Consider the following 16957-nt stretch of genomic DNA (forward strand, 5'->3'; position numbering starts at 1 on the left):
AATAAAACATGATGAAATTCGTTCAACTTAGTTGAGAGGACTACGGCGTTACTAGTAGCAGAGGAAAAAAATCACAAAATTGTCAATAAATGGAGCAGCAGGTTTAAAGGAAATAAAATCGGACACCTACGCAAAAAACAATCTCTGCAAGTATTCTTCTAAAAACAATTGAAGTGTACATTATCTTACTCTCATTTCAGTTTGGTTGTTATTAATATGCACAAAGAAGAGAGAGATAGAGAGCAGAGACAGCGCTTAGTTTGGAGACAGAGAGTGTCAAACAGAGAGCACATAAAATTCAGTTATCGCTTATGTTTTGCCTGGACACAAAACATTTTCAGCAAGTAGTCTTGTAAAAACTATTATTTATATCTTGAAGTGAACGTAACTAGTTGAGAAAAAAATTTGATTTTTGACATGGCGCTCTTAAAGTGACAGTACTGTAATTTTGAACTTGCTGTCTGTGTCATTAATGTGAATCAAACATCACTTTAGCCTTGAAAAATATTCTTTATATTAAATTTAAGCAGGGAAGACATTGGGTCTCATTCACTAAGCATTCGTACACACAAATTTGTGCGTGAGATCTGCGTACGGATGTTTTCACGAACAAATCGTGATTCAACAAAAACTTTCGTATAAACATGTCTTCTAAATGTACGCAAAAATTCAAGAAAACCTAAAACCAGTCATACGCAATAATCACGTACGCTAATCAAATACTAGTAACTAGGCTATAATTATAATGTTTATAATAATGTTAATATATAAAATGTACATGATTATATTTTATATTAAAGCAATAAGTCCCAAGAAGCAGTGGGTTACAGTGCATTTTATAACAGCTAAGGGGCGTTGTTAGGCACGACGCGAAGCGTAACCCCCTTAGCTGTCATAAAATGCACTGTAACCCCACTGCTTCGCGGGACTTATTGCTTTTATAAAACGGTTACTTTATATACATAGCAGGATTTCATAAAATAAGACACAAATAAGTTGTAATTATATTAGTACAAATATTAGTCTTCCGCCAAACAAAGTAGTTCCTCAGAATCAAGAGTGGCTGCAAAAGAGCGCAGTTCACAACCAGCAAAAGACACAATGAAAATATGATTTAAGACTGTGGTGTTTATTTTATAAATCAACATTCATCTAATTTAATTTATACATTAACATTTATATCGTGCAACTGTTGAAGTGATGATCAAATATGCTTGGAAGCATGCTGAACTCTTTCCCCGTCAGCGTTCGTTTTAGTTTAATGCCTTACAGAAAAATTTTCTTCTTTACATAAAATATCAAATGAAAGAACAGACCATCCGCTTTCAAACAACAACAACAACAAAAAAGCGTTTCATCCTACCTTCATTTGTTCTCTTATCAGTTATCACCTCTCAACTTTTCAGCTAAAAGCAGAGATAATTCAATTTTTGTGAAGAACTTTTGTAAGAGATCAGATTCAGAGCCATCAAAACTTACACGTCACGCTCGAGTGAATGCGTCAGTGTTTAAGTTGGGTAAGATTGCCATCTAGTGGATAATAGGGGAAATATAAATTGAAGACAAAAACAACTCAGAGAACGTTTTCTCTTTATTGACGAAATGACTCAACAATATCTATGACATTTATCTGGATATCGCCATAATTGTGCAAATGTAGAAAAATACAAATATGATTAAAGACATGTGGTGTTTATTTTCATAATTCAGTACGCAGCAACAGTGCCGCAGTGATACTTATGTAATGCAGACTGAACCGTGGGTTTACCGGGGTATTTTATCACGGCTTAGAACGCGTTTCAACCAATCAGAATGAAGAACCAGAACGAGCCGTTTTATAATATAAATTTTTCTATTATATTATCATTTAAATTATATATATATTATTATTATTATTATATACATTATATTATATATTATTATACCCTACTTATTTTTTCTAAAAATATAAAGAAGATGCATGTAATGACAAATCTTCATGCTTTCCTCTATTTGAAAGCGTCTGCTTAATGCCTAATGTAAATGTCATGTAAATGTAATGAGAAGTCCAAACATCAATCACTTGATCTCCTGTCTGTTTTATTTTAGATACAGATGTATGTCTCTGTCATATTAATTAAATGTCATATTTTTAAAGTGTCCAATACTTCTTTAATGTTACTCCAGTCGGTGGACAGCACTGGCTTTCTCCAGCGACAGCAAAATCTCCCAATTAAAAAATGCAAAGCAAAACGTAACTTTACCGATAATAAATATGATCATGAATTTCTTTGAGCTCTTTTGCTTCTATGACAAACTGCTCTAAAGTTTTCTGTGGACCAGCGTTGCACTGCGGAAAATCCTTATATGGAGCTGGTTTGGGCATGTTTTATGCAAATTACCAACCTCGTGCACGAGGCCGCTCATGTAGAACACACCAAATTCACTAAAGTAAGAGCAAGTTTAAGAACAAACTCGTGTGCGTACGCACGTGTTGTGTATTAGGCGGAATTCACAACACGGTTTTTGTGAGTTCAAGTGTGCGTATAAATACAAAAAAAGTACGCAATTATTAGTGAATGAGACCCAGTGTTCTTATTTTGTTAATCGCTGCTTTGTTTTATAAAGTTTGAGGCTATTGTAATGTGTACATGGCATGTTAAGTATTAAATGTAAAGCACATTTTATTTGCCATACCCTAATTTGATCTAATCAGAAAAATTATCCAATCTGTGACTGGAAAAAAAACATGATATGATCCAAACAGTGCACTGGAAAAAATGCAGCATGAAGTTTAAACAACTTGGTTTTGCAAGTCAATTCAACCTACTACTTTAAGTTTTGGCTTCTGAAAAGTAAAAAAAATTAAGTTGAACAATTTCAACTTGATTTTATAGGATATAGTAACTAAAAATATGCTGATTTGACAAAAATGCTGCATATTTTTTTACAGTGTGAGTTTTGTAACCCATTAAACCATTTTACAATGGGACTGTAGATAAATCTAGTGTGGATATGAGCAGGTACAATAGGCTCGCATGGAACAAACATTGTGATCAGTGGCCTTACACTTTGTGTTGTTTTAAAAATTTGGCCCTGGTGAAAACTAATTTAAGAACCCTGCTTTACGGGATCTTTGAGGCATGTTTGTGAATGCACACACAGATTCCGGAAAATGATTGGCAGTGTGAATGAACTATCAAACGATACGGAACAAATCCTGGATGCATTTTCTGTGTATTTTCCGTAATCTTGGTGTGAAAAGGGCTAAAGTGGTGAAAAACGTTTACTTGCATTATATAAATCACAGAGCACTGCGGTTTATGCAAAATATCTTCTTTATTGTTCTACTGAAGAAAAAATTTCACCAACACATTGGATGGTCTGATACAGCAAATTTTGCTTTTTGGATGAACTATCGCTTTAAAAGCAAACTTTTGTCTCCATATCTCTATTTTTAAACATAAAATTACAGTAGTAGGGGAGAGCGGGGCACAACCTAACTCTTTTTGGTTTTGGCTCAATCATTAAAAAAAATATTTGAGTTTGATTAATTATATTTTTACACAAGCAGCACACACATCTCTGCTACAAATGAACATTTGAAGTTTGTTTCTAGTACTTACCATTCTTGGACAATTACACTAAACGTGAGAGAAGTGCAAACGTTACAACTTACCCCATAGGTGGGGTTAATTGTAACAGGCAGGGGGTTAGTTGTAACATTTGCTAAAAATTAAGTTAAAAATTAAAGCAGGGAAATATTTCAATACTATTTTGTCTATATACTTGAAGTGGATATTGTTTATATATCTGTCTATAATAGACAGTTATCCACACTGTATTCATTCATCCAGCCCTTTTCTAACAATAGTTCAATTATAAATGGATACAAATGTCTAAATATGTGAGGAAAAGCAGCACAATTCTGACAAAACATTTTTTATATGTGACCCAGTCTGTAATAAACATACAACAGTTTCAAAAATCTAATTCTGAGATAATGAGCATCAAAGTCTGATTTTAGTCATTCATTTCATTATGATTTCAATCTTTGACGTGACCTTATTTAATCAATATTAAAGATATGAACAAAATTTAATTTGACATGATTTTTGATAAGACAGGCACATTTATTTTGTTGGCAGCCAGCAATCATTTGTGTGTAGCCTATTTAAAACAACGGCAAGAATTACGCTAATGTTAGCGGTTTTGTTATCGTAAGTGCTGAGGGGTTCGTTGTAACACAGCGTCACAATTAACCCCGCTGGGTCAAAATATTTTCAAGCCCACAAAAAAAGTTACTAAGAGCTGCAGATACATTTTAAAACGAAGCTATGTTATAGTCAACAAGACACTGATTAATATGACATAGCATTGGTTTTGGTATCTTACACAACCAACTTAGAAACCAAAAAAAAAAACATATGATGAAAAAAAAATTTACTTACATGACACCAAAACACTCGTTCATCAATAACTTACTGGAAAAACATTATACATTTCCATAAATGTGCGGGAGATCTTTAGCAGCATGAAAAAAATACCGGAAAATTAAATCGCTCAACCTTGTGCAACAATGTAAACAGTCCGTGTTACAACTAACTCTGCGTTAGTTTTTGCCCCGCATACCCCTACTTATGAAGTCAAATGATGTCATACTGTAAAACTGACATTTCTTGCGAAATTGGACCCAGAAGTTCAAATTATAAATCATTATTGTAAGCTTACCATTGGGTGACCGTTTTCAACACTGATTTTATGTACTTGCTCAACTGTTTATGTTTAAACCAAAAAAGTTACGGATTGCAGCAGTAAAAATTGAATTGTGAAAGATGGTAAGGCTTTGAGACTTTTCGTTTATTTGTACAGTACTGGCAAAATGAGGTTATTAAGGTTTGTGCTTAAAACAAGAAATAAACAATTCTGCAACAAGGTAAGAAAAATGTTTTTACTGCTTTATGGACAAGGTTTTCAAAAAATTTGGTTTTGCTATAATGCACTTGGTGAAACAGTGCTTAATGGTTATATATGACCATTCAAACACAACATTATTGCGACAGACATGGGGAAAGGGCAATGGTTCGCGAATGCTAGAGATGCAGAATGTATTTTGTGGTACCTGGAGCTTAACTACAACCAATTAAAAGGATTTATGCCACTGGTACGGAGCGCAATTAAAGTTTTTTAAGGGTTTTCTTAGACTCCAAGTTGATTCCACTCGGGTGGGAAAGAAATGATGCACAGAGTTTAGTGTCTAATTAGTACGAGTTACTTTATCAGCCTTAAGGAAGTGAAAGTTCTGTGAGATCAAGAGAAAAATAAAAGATATGAGCAAGAAACCGGAGCAACGTGAGAGAGGGGAGAGACCTAATAAACAGCTGACAAAGTAGAAAATAATTGACAATAACAAAATGACACGGTTGAGCTGTGTAGTTTGTTCTCAGATGTTCTACACTTCCTGTCAGAATCAAGTTCGGTTTTTGACCAAACAACCTGCGAAGTGTAAAACAGATTATATACAATATTTGTTTTCCTTTGTTACCCTCTGGCAGTAGTTCTCAAACTGGGGGGCGGGTGCAAGATGGTGCCAGGGGGCCCCAGTTTTATGACATATTATAAAATACATTCATTCATCATAAATTCTGTGTAATTAAACCTCTGAATTAGGGCTGCACGATTAATCGTTTTTAAACCGAATTCGCGATTTGGATGGGTGCGATTTTCGAATCGCAAAAGCTGCGATTATTTCGATTCAGAACTATCACAACAATCATCTAGTATGCAGTTTTTGATAGTTCGCTCCATGCGCATTTTACGTTTGATGCGTTTGAACCAATAGAGGGCATTAACACTGAGGTGCTGACTGAACGTCAGATAACGCCATTGCGCGAGCAGCAGTTCAACTCCCCAACAAAGTGTACGGCCATATGATTTCCGCGATGCGGAAAACACGGACAGAATTGCGAAATGCATACAAATGGAATTAACTGCACAACACGGAATGTCATGGAAGTTGGCAGATTTCGAAATCAATCATTTTTAAAACCCATTATAACTCATTAAAGGGATAGTTCGGCCAAAAATGATATTAAACCCATGATTTACTCACCCCCAAGCTATCCGAGTTGCATATGTCTATCGTTTTTCAGACAAACACATTTTCGGATATTTTAGAAACTATTTTAGATCTTTCTGTTCATTAAATGAAATGTTACGGGGTCCAGCAATAGTCCACGACCTTCAAGTCCAAAAAAGTGCGTCCATCCTTCACAAGTTAAATCCAAACGGCTCCAGGATGATAAACAAAGGCCTTCTGTGGGTAATCCGTGCGGTGTTGTTGTAGAAATATCCATATTTAAAATGTTATTAACGTTATAAACTACCTTCCGGTAGCGCCGCCATTTTGGAGTGATGCGCATTCAGGATGAGAGCTTACGCAGCGTACAGAGTTTCTCTGCTGCTGCTCTGTGCCCCCGCCCTGCGAATTTGTCATACGTCACTAAGAAAAGTGCGTACACTACGCTAATACTCTCTCCTGAGTCTAAGATGGCGGCGCTACCGGAAGGTAGTTTATAACGTTAATAACATTTTAAATATGGATATTTCTACAACAACACCGCACGGATTACCCACAGAAGGCCTTTGTTTATCATCCTGGAGCCGTTTGGATTTAATTTGTGAAGGATGGACGCACTTTTTGGACTTGAAGGTCGTGGACTATTGCTGGACCCCGTAACATTTCATTTAATGAACAGAAAGATCTAAAATATTTTCTAAAATATCCGAAAATGTGTTTGTCTGAAAAACGATGGACATATGCAACTCGGACAGCTTGGGGGTGAGTAAATCATGGGTTTAATATCGTTTTTGGCCGAACTATCCCTTTAACCGGCAAATGAAAGGACAGAAATAAAGGTGTGTATATACGTCCGTTTCTCGTCATGCATCGCAAACAATGACAAGCGCCTCATCAGACTATAAGCAGGTTTCATTAAAGCCCGGAACACAGCAGACAAAAGAGGTACATTATACTTTCTTGCACGCGCACATCTGCACCGCTTTGAATATTTACAGGCACGAGGGTTCATGAAGCGCGCACACAGAGAGCAGTCAGCACACGCGTGATCACTAAACTTAAGTTTTCTTTCTTGTCTGAGTGAACATAAACAGCTGGATGTTTATAAGTACATTGAAGCAGAGCAGTTTTAAAGCTGTCTTGTGTCTTAAAGTGACAGACAGTAACCTGGTGCTTTCTGTGTCAGAAATGTTTATTACACACCAAAAATTAAGATCACTCCTTAATCTTAACTGTACAAGCTTCTGCAGCTCCACATTTAAAATCGTACAGTGAGGACTGTGCAGTGTTTTATTTGTATTTTTTGCTTATGTTAAATCATAGATTCTAATAACTAATATATTTACATTTATTACAGATGCCTGAAAAGTAAAACAAGATGAGTTTAGTCTTATGATTAAAAGAAAAAACTAAACATTTGCTTGTCAGAAGCATTGTTGTAGTGACAGCCAAAATACATTGGCCTATATGTTATTTTAAATAAAACTTTCAATACATTTTTGTTAAACTGTATTTTCTTAATGTTCTTAGATTTAAAAAAAAGTTTGTCTGCAGAAGAGCAAAGTCCTGCAGAGAACTTGGTACAATGTTTAAGAGGTCTTAAATAAACAGTAGCACAGCCTCTTTCTTTGGTGCTATTAAAACCACCACAACAAACCTGGATGTAGCTTTTTTATTATATACCAACGAATCGCATTTTTAATCGCGAATCGCAATTTTGATCAGAAAAATTGCAATTAGATTTTTTCTCCGAATCGTGCAGCCCTACTCTGAATTAAACAAAAGATATTCAATTATACAATGTAGTGCTGTTGGTAAGTAGCATTATTTTTCAGATTCCAAGTTCGAGATTGTTTAACTCTTTCGCCGCTAGCGTTGTTTTTTTTTTGTTGACAGCTGGCACCAGCATTTGTATAATTTTCACAAAAGTTTAATGCCTCCAAAGATGTTTCTTCTATAAATATATAAACATACAATATATCAAATAAAAAACAGACCCCCTGCTTTCAAAAAAAAAAAAACTGTTTCATCCTATATTCGTTTGTTTTCTTTTTATCACCTCTCAAATATGGGTAGGTTTTTAAGATAAGACAATTGCATATTTGTAAAGGACTTTTGTTAAAGATTAGATTCAGAAAGATGATGAAAACATACAAAATACTGTTTTTGGATCAGTGGATGCTTCAGTGTTGGGTAAGAGCACCACCTAGTGGATAATAGCAGAAATACGGATTGCTGTAAAAACTCGTCAATGCCGGGGGAAAAGTTTATGTCATTAATTTTCTTTTGGGGGACATGAAGGTATGCACTGTACGCAAGGGGGACGCATGCCGAAAAATTTGAGAACCACTGCCCTATGGATAGTTAAACCCCTAAGCACTCTGACTGTATCTCCAGCAGGAAGATTAGATCTGCCGTGATTAGCCAACCATTTTTGTCTCTAATGCCGAGTTCAGACTGCACAAAGTTTTGAGAAATCGCACAGTGTGATTACCAAAAACGTGATCTAAGAGAATCGCCAATGAGTTGCCAAACAAGCCTGAGATATCTGGCATGCTAGATATCTGGACCTGTCGGCGATTCAAAATCATGCCGTGTGAAATGAGTTCTGACCAAAAATAACATCTGCGATGACCTACAGCCAATAAGACAGCGACACACAGGCAGGAGTGGAAAGTAACTAGTTACAAATACTATCGTTACAGTTCTTGAGTACATTTTTAATTTTTTTCTACTTTTTTGAGTACAATTAAATTGTGGTACTTTTACTTGAGTCATATAAAAATGATGTATTCAACTTCCCTACATTTGTTTTTCCCCAAAAGTACATAAAAAATCCACGTTTGTTTCAAAACTATAACGTGCAGTAAGATTTATGAGCCAATAAATGCACTAGCCAATGACAAGGTGCGTTCTTCTAAATAAATATACGATCCGGCGCCACTTTGCGTGGATTCAGTGAAAATACAGCGAAATGGCTACAGTTGTAGATAAGACCGATAGCTTCCGTGGTGGTGGTGATGATGATGGTGGCGATGAGCATTTCTCAAATATTCAGCTACTAAAGCAAAAAGGGGCAAAGCATCATGATGAGCTGCAAGCTCTGCCTTTCAAAGAATGTGGAAATATCTGCATTTTACAATTCCTCATCATCACGCAAACACATTGAGGTAAGTGTTAAACTCACAAGCAATTTGGCAAGATTAAGTTAAATATGTCGAATGAGTTAGTTAATTCTATCGAATCTTAATTATATGAATAAATCAGTAGCTTAGATCACACGTAAATGTTTTACTAATTAAACACATCTCTGTAAACTAAAGTACTAATTTTGTATTGGGCTAAAAATAGACATCCCACACATTACATCTTAATCAAAATGGATTGCTTTTTTGAATGAAGCTACTCTGAAATGCTTGTTGTGTGATTTTACTTTTTTTTATTTGTACAATCTGTTAGGTTAGTTCAGTTCAGGTTTAAAAAAAATGTTATATTGTACTTTTAAGTAGTAAAGCATTATGATCAGGGTGGGAGCTAATGCTTTTCAAGTCCTATTTTTCAATAAATGTTGTTAGTTATAACACTTTGTAGCTCTGTCTTTTCTACTGGCACTTCGAAAAGTTTCCTTGGGTAAGGTTTATCAAAGTGCTTTGTAACGCAGTAACTTGTTTAGTTTTTCAGCCAACTACTTTTTTTCCTCTTACTTCAGTCATATTATTTTTCAGTACTTCTACTTGTACTCAAGTGAATTATTTCCCAAGTACCAGTACTTTTACTTAAGTATAAAAATCCAGTACTCTTTCCACCACTGCACACAGGGCAGCTGGAAGTTCAGGGAGGAGTTATGATTCCAGTCTCACGTGAGTACACACGTGACCCTGCGTTGTTTCCTTGTCACTTCTTGCGTGCATTTGGTTGTGAGACGTAGTTTGCAGAACGGGACAAAGTTGTCGGCAATTCTTCCTATAGTAAAGTCATGCAATGTGAAACCCCCTGTCGCTGATCCATCGTGCAGTGTGAGAACAGTTGCGACCGAAGGATAGTCATGCAGTGTGAAAAAATGTGTGACCTGACATCAATTTGTGGTCATTCCATCTAAAGCAGAGATGATTTTTTTTTCGCAATATGTACTTTGTGATCATTTTGGTATAAAAAAAGTTGGGTAAGGAAAAATGGAAAAGGAAAACTGTACAAAAGCGGAGACATTTAAAGATAGGAAATCCAGAAAGAAAGGACAGTACCAGAGGGAACCAGAGGCAGGAGGTATTAAGTGCAGACTCAGGGGAGGCTGGTGGCCCGACCCTTGATGGCCAAGACCCGACGGGGCAGACAGGGCGTGAGCCCAGGGACATAACTCCACAACTTCACCCGACAGTCACTGTAATTATGAAGGCCCAGGGAGGGAAGGGATGGATTGAGAGAGTAAGATGAATGGAGAGAATTAAAGGAACAGAAAAGCTTTATTAGAGACACATTAAAGACGTTCCGTCATACAATCCCAGAATCCCATCTGTTCTACAAACAAGCATTTCAGAATGACACAAAAGTAGGTCTGAAAACATATTAGTCTGACTGAATATTTCCAAGTAGTCTCTGTCTGGAAAAAAGATATCACGGGAGTGCATACAGTGAAGAGGGGAGGCAGAAATAGACGGATGTATTGAGCTGATGACCTACTTCATTGGAGTGTTGTTAATAACGCTAACATTTTCATTCCAAAATTACCATATTTAAAATCTCTTCCCTGCATCATGTTTTCCCAAAGTATGTCTCTCTTTGAAACTTTTCCTTGACTATCTGTCTTGTTTGATGCACGTACCTGGAGGCAGTGAAGATCTGTTTGGAGTTGGTGCAGATGGCATTGATAGGACTGTCGTGGCCTTTGATCTCTCCGATGGGCGTGAAGTTATCCACGTTCCACACCTTCAGCATGCCCGCCCTGCAGGCACTGAGGAGCATGGGCCGCCCGGGAACGAATGCCAGAGCACACACCCAGTCCTTATGAGCCGTAGGGATTTGCTGTGGGAACGGACAGTTTAAGTATGAAAAATGGTGTCATGATGCTTAGTGTGCTGTGAGTCAATATTGTCTCAAGCCCCCTAACAAGTCACCGATATTGTGCATACCTCCCCTTAACAATTCACATGCCTTGAGGTATCCTTAATGTCTAATAATGCACTCGAGGGTTATCGATTTATACAAGTATGAGCCACAACAGCAAACACTGGCATAGCAGCACCACTTGTAACAAGATTACAAATGTCTTCAATAAACAAGCACATTTAAAATTTAACACGCATTCGAGTAATACAAATCTGAAATACAGATGTTATAATAAAATGTAAGAGAATTATGAGGCACGATCCATTTCTCTTTTTCCAACCTCCAGATTCCATTGGATTCTGCCGACAGACCTGTGGGGAATCTGAGGAGATTCTCATAAAAGTGAGCAACCCGAGCACTTTATCTTGGCAAATTTACCCAGTCGTGCAATCAGAGGGGGAAGGCGAGTTAGTGGATTGTGTGCTTCGACAAACACACTGCTTAAACAATGTTAACTACTATGGGATTTAAACCTACTCTATTGGAAAGGAGGGAATAGAGTATGCTGTCAATCATTTTTAAACGGTATAAATGTGCAATTACAGCTGTGGATTTAGCTCAGAGATACAAAACAAAGCTTACATTTTCTCAATGCTTTTTATTCACATGCCCAATTTTATGCTGGCACAATGTAGGACAACTTGAAATATTTAGAAGCAATTAAAGAACACCAGAAATTAACACAATGAATTGTCCTGTACAAAACATTTGTACTTTACCGTTCATCTATGCTGAATTAGTCAACATCACCACATTTAACACTGGAATACATAATTCAGAAATCTCTTGACACTTTTTTTGTACAACCCATTTTTACTTCCCCTTATTATAATCTTCTATTACTCCTGACCTTTTCGCTCCAGTTGAGGGAAACTTTGAAAGGTGTTCTTGTCTAAAAAAATCAATGTATGAAGGGCTTATAACTAGAGAAACCTTTTCAATCAGACTTTAAACTAATAGCTTTCTCATCGGTCAGACTTTGATGACATTAACAGTCACTGACAAATGCCAAACTACCTTTAGAAACGCAGGAACAATAGATAAATGCTGGATAATAGATAAACAATAGATAAAGGATGAAATGAATACAAACCTTGTTAATGTATCAATATAATGCCCATCAAAAAACGAGATTTCACTTGCCATATGCTTACAATTTTACATTACACAAACATGTCACAAAGACTATATATACACATTTATTACACGGCTCTCTGGAATGCTTGATTCTGATTGGTCAGTTGAGACATTTGCAGGTTCGTTCTTTTCAAATAATAACCGCTCCAAAATAATAACGCATAGCCGGTACTACTTGTACGATTAAAATCGCTCCGCGCCAACAAAGATTACTGTTTGGTGCCATCTTGTGACAAACACTGGACAACCACAATTAAGAATGGAAAATTTTGACATTAACTTTAACATGTACGGAAAAAACAAAACATTTAAACAGTGGATAGAAGAACGAACAACGACAAGACACAGAGAGCTTACTGAGACTGAACTTGACAAAATAGAGCATGACAGCTACGAAGCCAATACACAAAAAAATACAGAATGGGCATTAAAACTTCTCAAAGACTGGCTAAAACAGAAAAAATGGAGACAGACAAGTATGAAGCAGAGGATCTTAATAAGGTATTACGATCATTTTATGCATCTGTGCAAAGTTTCGCGGAAGGATAAAAATGTTAATTTAAAACAAATATGCCAATAAAATGTTTCAAATTCATATTCATGTCCAGTTTTTTTTCTTATGTGGCAAGTAGCCGTGTAATAAGCGGGATAATGTAGAGGCAGCCGGTAGTTATCGCGAAATAAGCCCCTTCAGTGTGATACAAGACCCTCCGCTTCGCGTCGGGTCCTGATCACACTGTCGGGGCTTATTTCCCGATAACTACCGGCTGCCTCTACATTATCCCTTACACATACATACATACATACATACATACATACATACATACATACATACATACATACATACATACATACATACATACATACATACATACATACATACATACATACATACATACATACATACATACATACATACATACATACATACATACATACATACATACATACATACATACATACATACATACACACACACATACCTGAATCAGTTCCTGCTGACCCAGATCCCATTTCTTAATGCCGTTGTCACGGGAACCGCTGAACAGGATGTCACCGTGTACGGCAAGGCACTCGATCCCATCGTAATGAGGGGGCTCAAAGTTATGAGCTGGTCCAATGTTGCCCTGGGCGCCCTCCGCAACATCAAATATCTGCATTGAATCAAAAACCTTGTGAGTCTTTGCGTATATCACATACAGCATAGCCTTACAATATTTGGAAAATAAAACAGGTTTGGGTCTTTAACTTATGGTAAATATAAAAGAGATTATGTTTTATACAGTATATGTGTGTCTGTGTGTGCAGAAAAGAAATAAATGACCAAAGCGGTTAAACTGCACCTTAACGTAATGGTCTTTAGATCCAGTGATCACTTGGTCCTTGCAACCACCAGAATAACCCACTGTAAGACACATGACTGACCCAATATGTCCCGTCAGCTTCCCTGTAGTCTGCATTCTGCACAAAATGTCTCAAAATCAGTCTATAGTAATAATCACAACAATGCACTGTATGCGTGTTTAAATACCTCGTGGGTTAACATGCAAATTTACTCTATGCTGTGTTGACAAATTTCTGAATCAGAGAAGATGTTGCTAGAGGGTTACAGGTGGTATTACGAAAAGACAACATCCATACAGTAGGGGTTGAACCAACTAGTCGACAAGTTGACCTTAATGCAAAGTCATGACGCTTTAAGCTTGACGTCGCCTAGTCGCATTAATCACTATACTTTTTTATTTATTGTTGCATTGTTAATGTTAAGTTGCAACATAGGAGCTGTATAATTTTAGCATTGTTATGCCGACATGCATTGATAAAAAATGCTTTAAAATGGGAGTTATTGTTGCATTGTTAACATTAAGTTGCAACATATGATTTTTATTACTTTTTAAATTTAAGTTGCAACATAAGCTGTATAATCAGCATCTGTTTTAATGTTCTGCTAATAAATTGTGGCATAATGCAATGCAGTCCCATCTCTTGTGTTTTGTATGATTGACATCAACAACTAGTCGACGTCAACTCGACTTTGATGTCATAACAGTCGACTTGAAATAATTTGAAGTCGTTCAACCCCTATCATACAGTGTATACATACATACATACATACATGCATACATAGATACATACATTTATAGCAAGCATGCAAACACACAACACACACCCTAAATCAGCAACATTTTTGTTGTTTTGTTTTTTCCAAAAAAAAAAAAAGATACATTTATACTAAAAGCAGCTATTTTGCCAAATATTTGACAATAGGGTAAAAGCCACAAAGAAGTTACATTTCATAGGGTCTTTAACTCTTTCCCTGCCAAGAGAAAACGGTTCCCTGCCAATGACGAGTTTTTCCGGCAATCTGTATTTCCGCTATTATCTCTTACACAACTTTAAAAAAAAACAGATGTTTTCCTCTTAGGGCAAACAGTTCAAACTCTGTGTATGTTTTGATAATCACTCTGAATCTGATCTCTATCAAAAGTCTTTAACAAAAATGCAATTATCTCAGCTTTTTGCTCAAAAATGTGTTTTTTTGAAGAAACCTACCCATTATTTGAGAGGTGATAAAAAGAGAACAAATGAAGGTAGGATGAAACTTCTTTTTTTAAAGCAGAAGGTCTGTTCTTTCATTTGATATATTGTATGTTTATATATTTAAAGAAGAACATTTTTTGAAAGGCATTATATCATAAAATATGCTGGCGCTGACTGGCAACTTTTTTGGCGGGGAAAGAGTTAAAATATCATATGCTGCAGTGGTTTAAAAGAAAATGCAAATAGTGACCCAAAAAAAACTTTAAAAACCAGTGCCTGGGTGGTTTGTGAATTAATCAATAATTGCTAATACATGTTTTTCTGCTGCTCTGAGGTCAGTGAACACAAACTCATGGAATGAACTTGGCACCTGTTGAGATCCCAGGTACGGACAGTGTTGCCCGCAGCAGCATACAGCACGGATCCCGAGGGATTGAGGGCAATCTGGTTGATCTGGCACTCGCCCTGGGCTGTGGTGATGGTGCGTGTGGTTGTACCAGCACAGGCGTCGCCTGAGACCACCTGACCCGACGACCTGAACGTGGATTGAAAAAATTTAATTTTTGCATGAGGATTGTTTTCGGTTTTCACTGTGGTTAATTGTACATTTCAGATACTCACGTAAATGTCCGGACACATTTGGCAGAGTCGCGAATGTCCCACACTTTGATATATGAGGTGGACACCGTGAAGACCAGACAGGAGTTGCTGCAGTATTTGACGGACACCACGTTGTTTGGGTGTCCCCTCAGGGTCACGATTTCCTGCCCAGTCACCAAATTCCAGATCTTGCAGGTACGATCTGAAAACAACAAACACCACTTATTGAAGAACAGTATATGATATCATGCTAAATCTGTGTTTGTCAACTAGCTTCAGGACCCAGATTTTCAGGTGATGCCTCAAAAACAGTACCAAATTATGACAAAGAAATCTACGTGAAACGCCTTTTTATGCCACAGATGGAGGCATTTCCTACCCCCTTATTAAAGTTATTACATTTATTTATTTAAGTGTTATGCACAATTATACAGTTGCCTTCTATTATTTGCATTTAGCTTTTCCTCTTACTGCCCGTCGAGAATCATTGTGTTTACAGCTTTGTACAAATACGCAACTGATTGTATTTAACAATCCTAGTTCTCAAAAAGAAAATAACACCAGCAGATTGGAAAATAATAGTTGCCGCTTTGTGAATAATAAAAGAATCGCATTTCTTAGTCGAGCCGGCCCACATTACCTTGTAGACAGCGGTATGCTGCAGAGCAGTTCAATAAAACATTCAGACAGTCTGACCTCAAAACAACAAGGCCAGGTAATTCGAATTGGCTCGTGTCAATGAGCTGATGGGTGCATGAGTGTTTTTTGTAATGGGTTCAGACGCACACCGAGTGATGTAAGCGGGTGAAATGAGTGTAATGGTGCGTGGTGTACCTTTAGAGCCGGTGAATAGCAGTTCATCGGTGGCATCCAGGCAGAGAACGGGTTTGGTGTGGCCCTCAGCCATCGCTACGCACTGCAGAGGGGCCGTCCTGCCCCCCTTTAACCCACCTGCGGGATTGATCACACCCCTGCACAAAGACATGCTGCATTTAAAACATGACTGTGAATTGAGGACGTTTGTGTCTTGGAAATGTGGGTGGAAAGGAAGATTCATGCATCTAAATACGATGTATACCATCTGTTGCAAAGCATAAACAATTAAGCTTTTTGCCACTGTTAAAGTGCAGGAAAAGTGGGACAAGACAGAAGAGGATAAAGATAGAAACAGGAAAAGTCTTTATTTCAACTATTTTTACACTCTTGTTAAGCCTGTGGAGCCGCAACAGTAACAACGTGACCCCTTTCCAAAATCGAAATCCTGCTGTCACACCCTGCACACTTCGGACCCCCAACCTCTGCCCGCTTTCCGCAAAGTTCATTATCAACGTGCTGATACTTAATTAGCTTTATCAGACTCCGGCTGTGATTGATGCTCAAGAATGGCACGTCGTCTCCAAAGCGTCTTCCTGGGGGTCGTCCATAATATGAACATCCGCAAGACAGATAAAGCCGGTGAAACAATACAAGAGTTTTCACGTATGGAGCAGGTGCTAATTACATCCCGTCATACCATAG

At 37.2% G+C, this 16957-nt stretch overlaps 1 protein-coding gene across 6 annotated transcripts in view; it reads right to left on the reverse strand.

Moving 5' to 3' along the window:
- kif21b (kinesin family member 21B) overlaps positions 1-16957 on the reverse strand; it is a 96009-nt gene that overhangs the window by 3630 nt on the left and 75422 nt on the right. For 5 of the 6 annotated variants that reach the window (XM_065241720.2, XM_065241722.2, XM_065241718.2 and 2 more), the window contains 7 exons: positions 16274-16410; positions 15461-15641; positions 15210-15374; positions 13642-13759; positions 13282-13452; positions 10878-11077; positions 10300-10436 (listed from right to left, as the gene is read on the reverse strand). In XM_065241720.2, the coding sequence (XP_065097792.1) occupies positions 10337-10436; positions 10878-11077; positions 13282-13452; positions 13642-13759; positions 15210-15374; positions 15461-15641; positions 16274-16410 (1072 nt within the window). In that variant the 3' untranslated portion in view covers positions 10300-10336. The remainder of the gene's footprint in view (positions 1-10299; positions 10437-10877; positions 11078-13281; positions 13453-13641; positions 13760-15209; positions 15375-15460; positions 15642-16273; positions 16411-16957) is intronic. The other variant, XM_065241723.2, reaches the window with a different exon arrangement.

This window comes from Paramisgurnus dabryanus, chromosome 14 (genome assembly GCF_030506205.2).
Source record: "Paramisgurnus dabryanus chromosome 14, PD_genome_1.1, whole genome shotgun sequence".
Taxonomy (NCBI): domain Eukaryota; kingdom Metazoa; phylum Chordata; class Actinopteri; order Cypriniformes; family Cobitidae; genus Paramisgurnus; species Paramisgurnus dabryanus.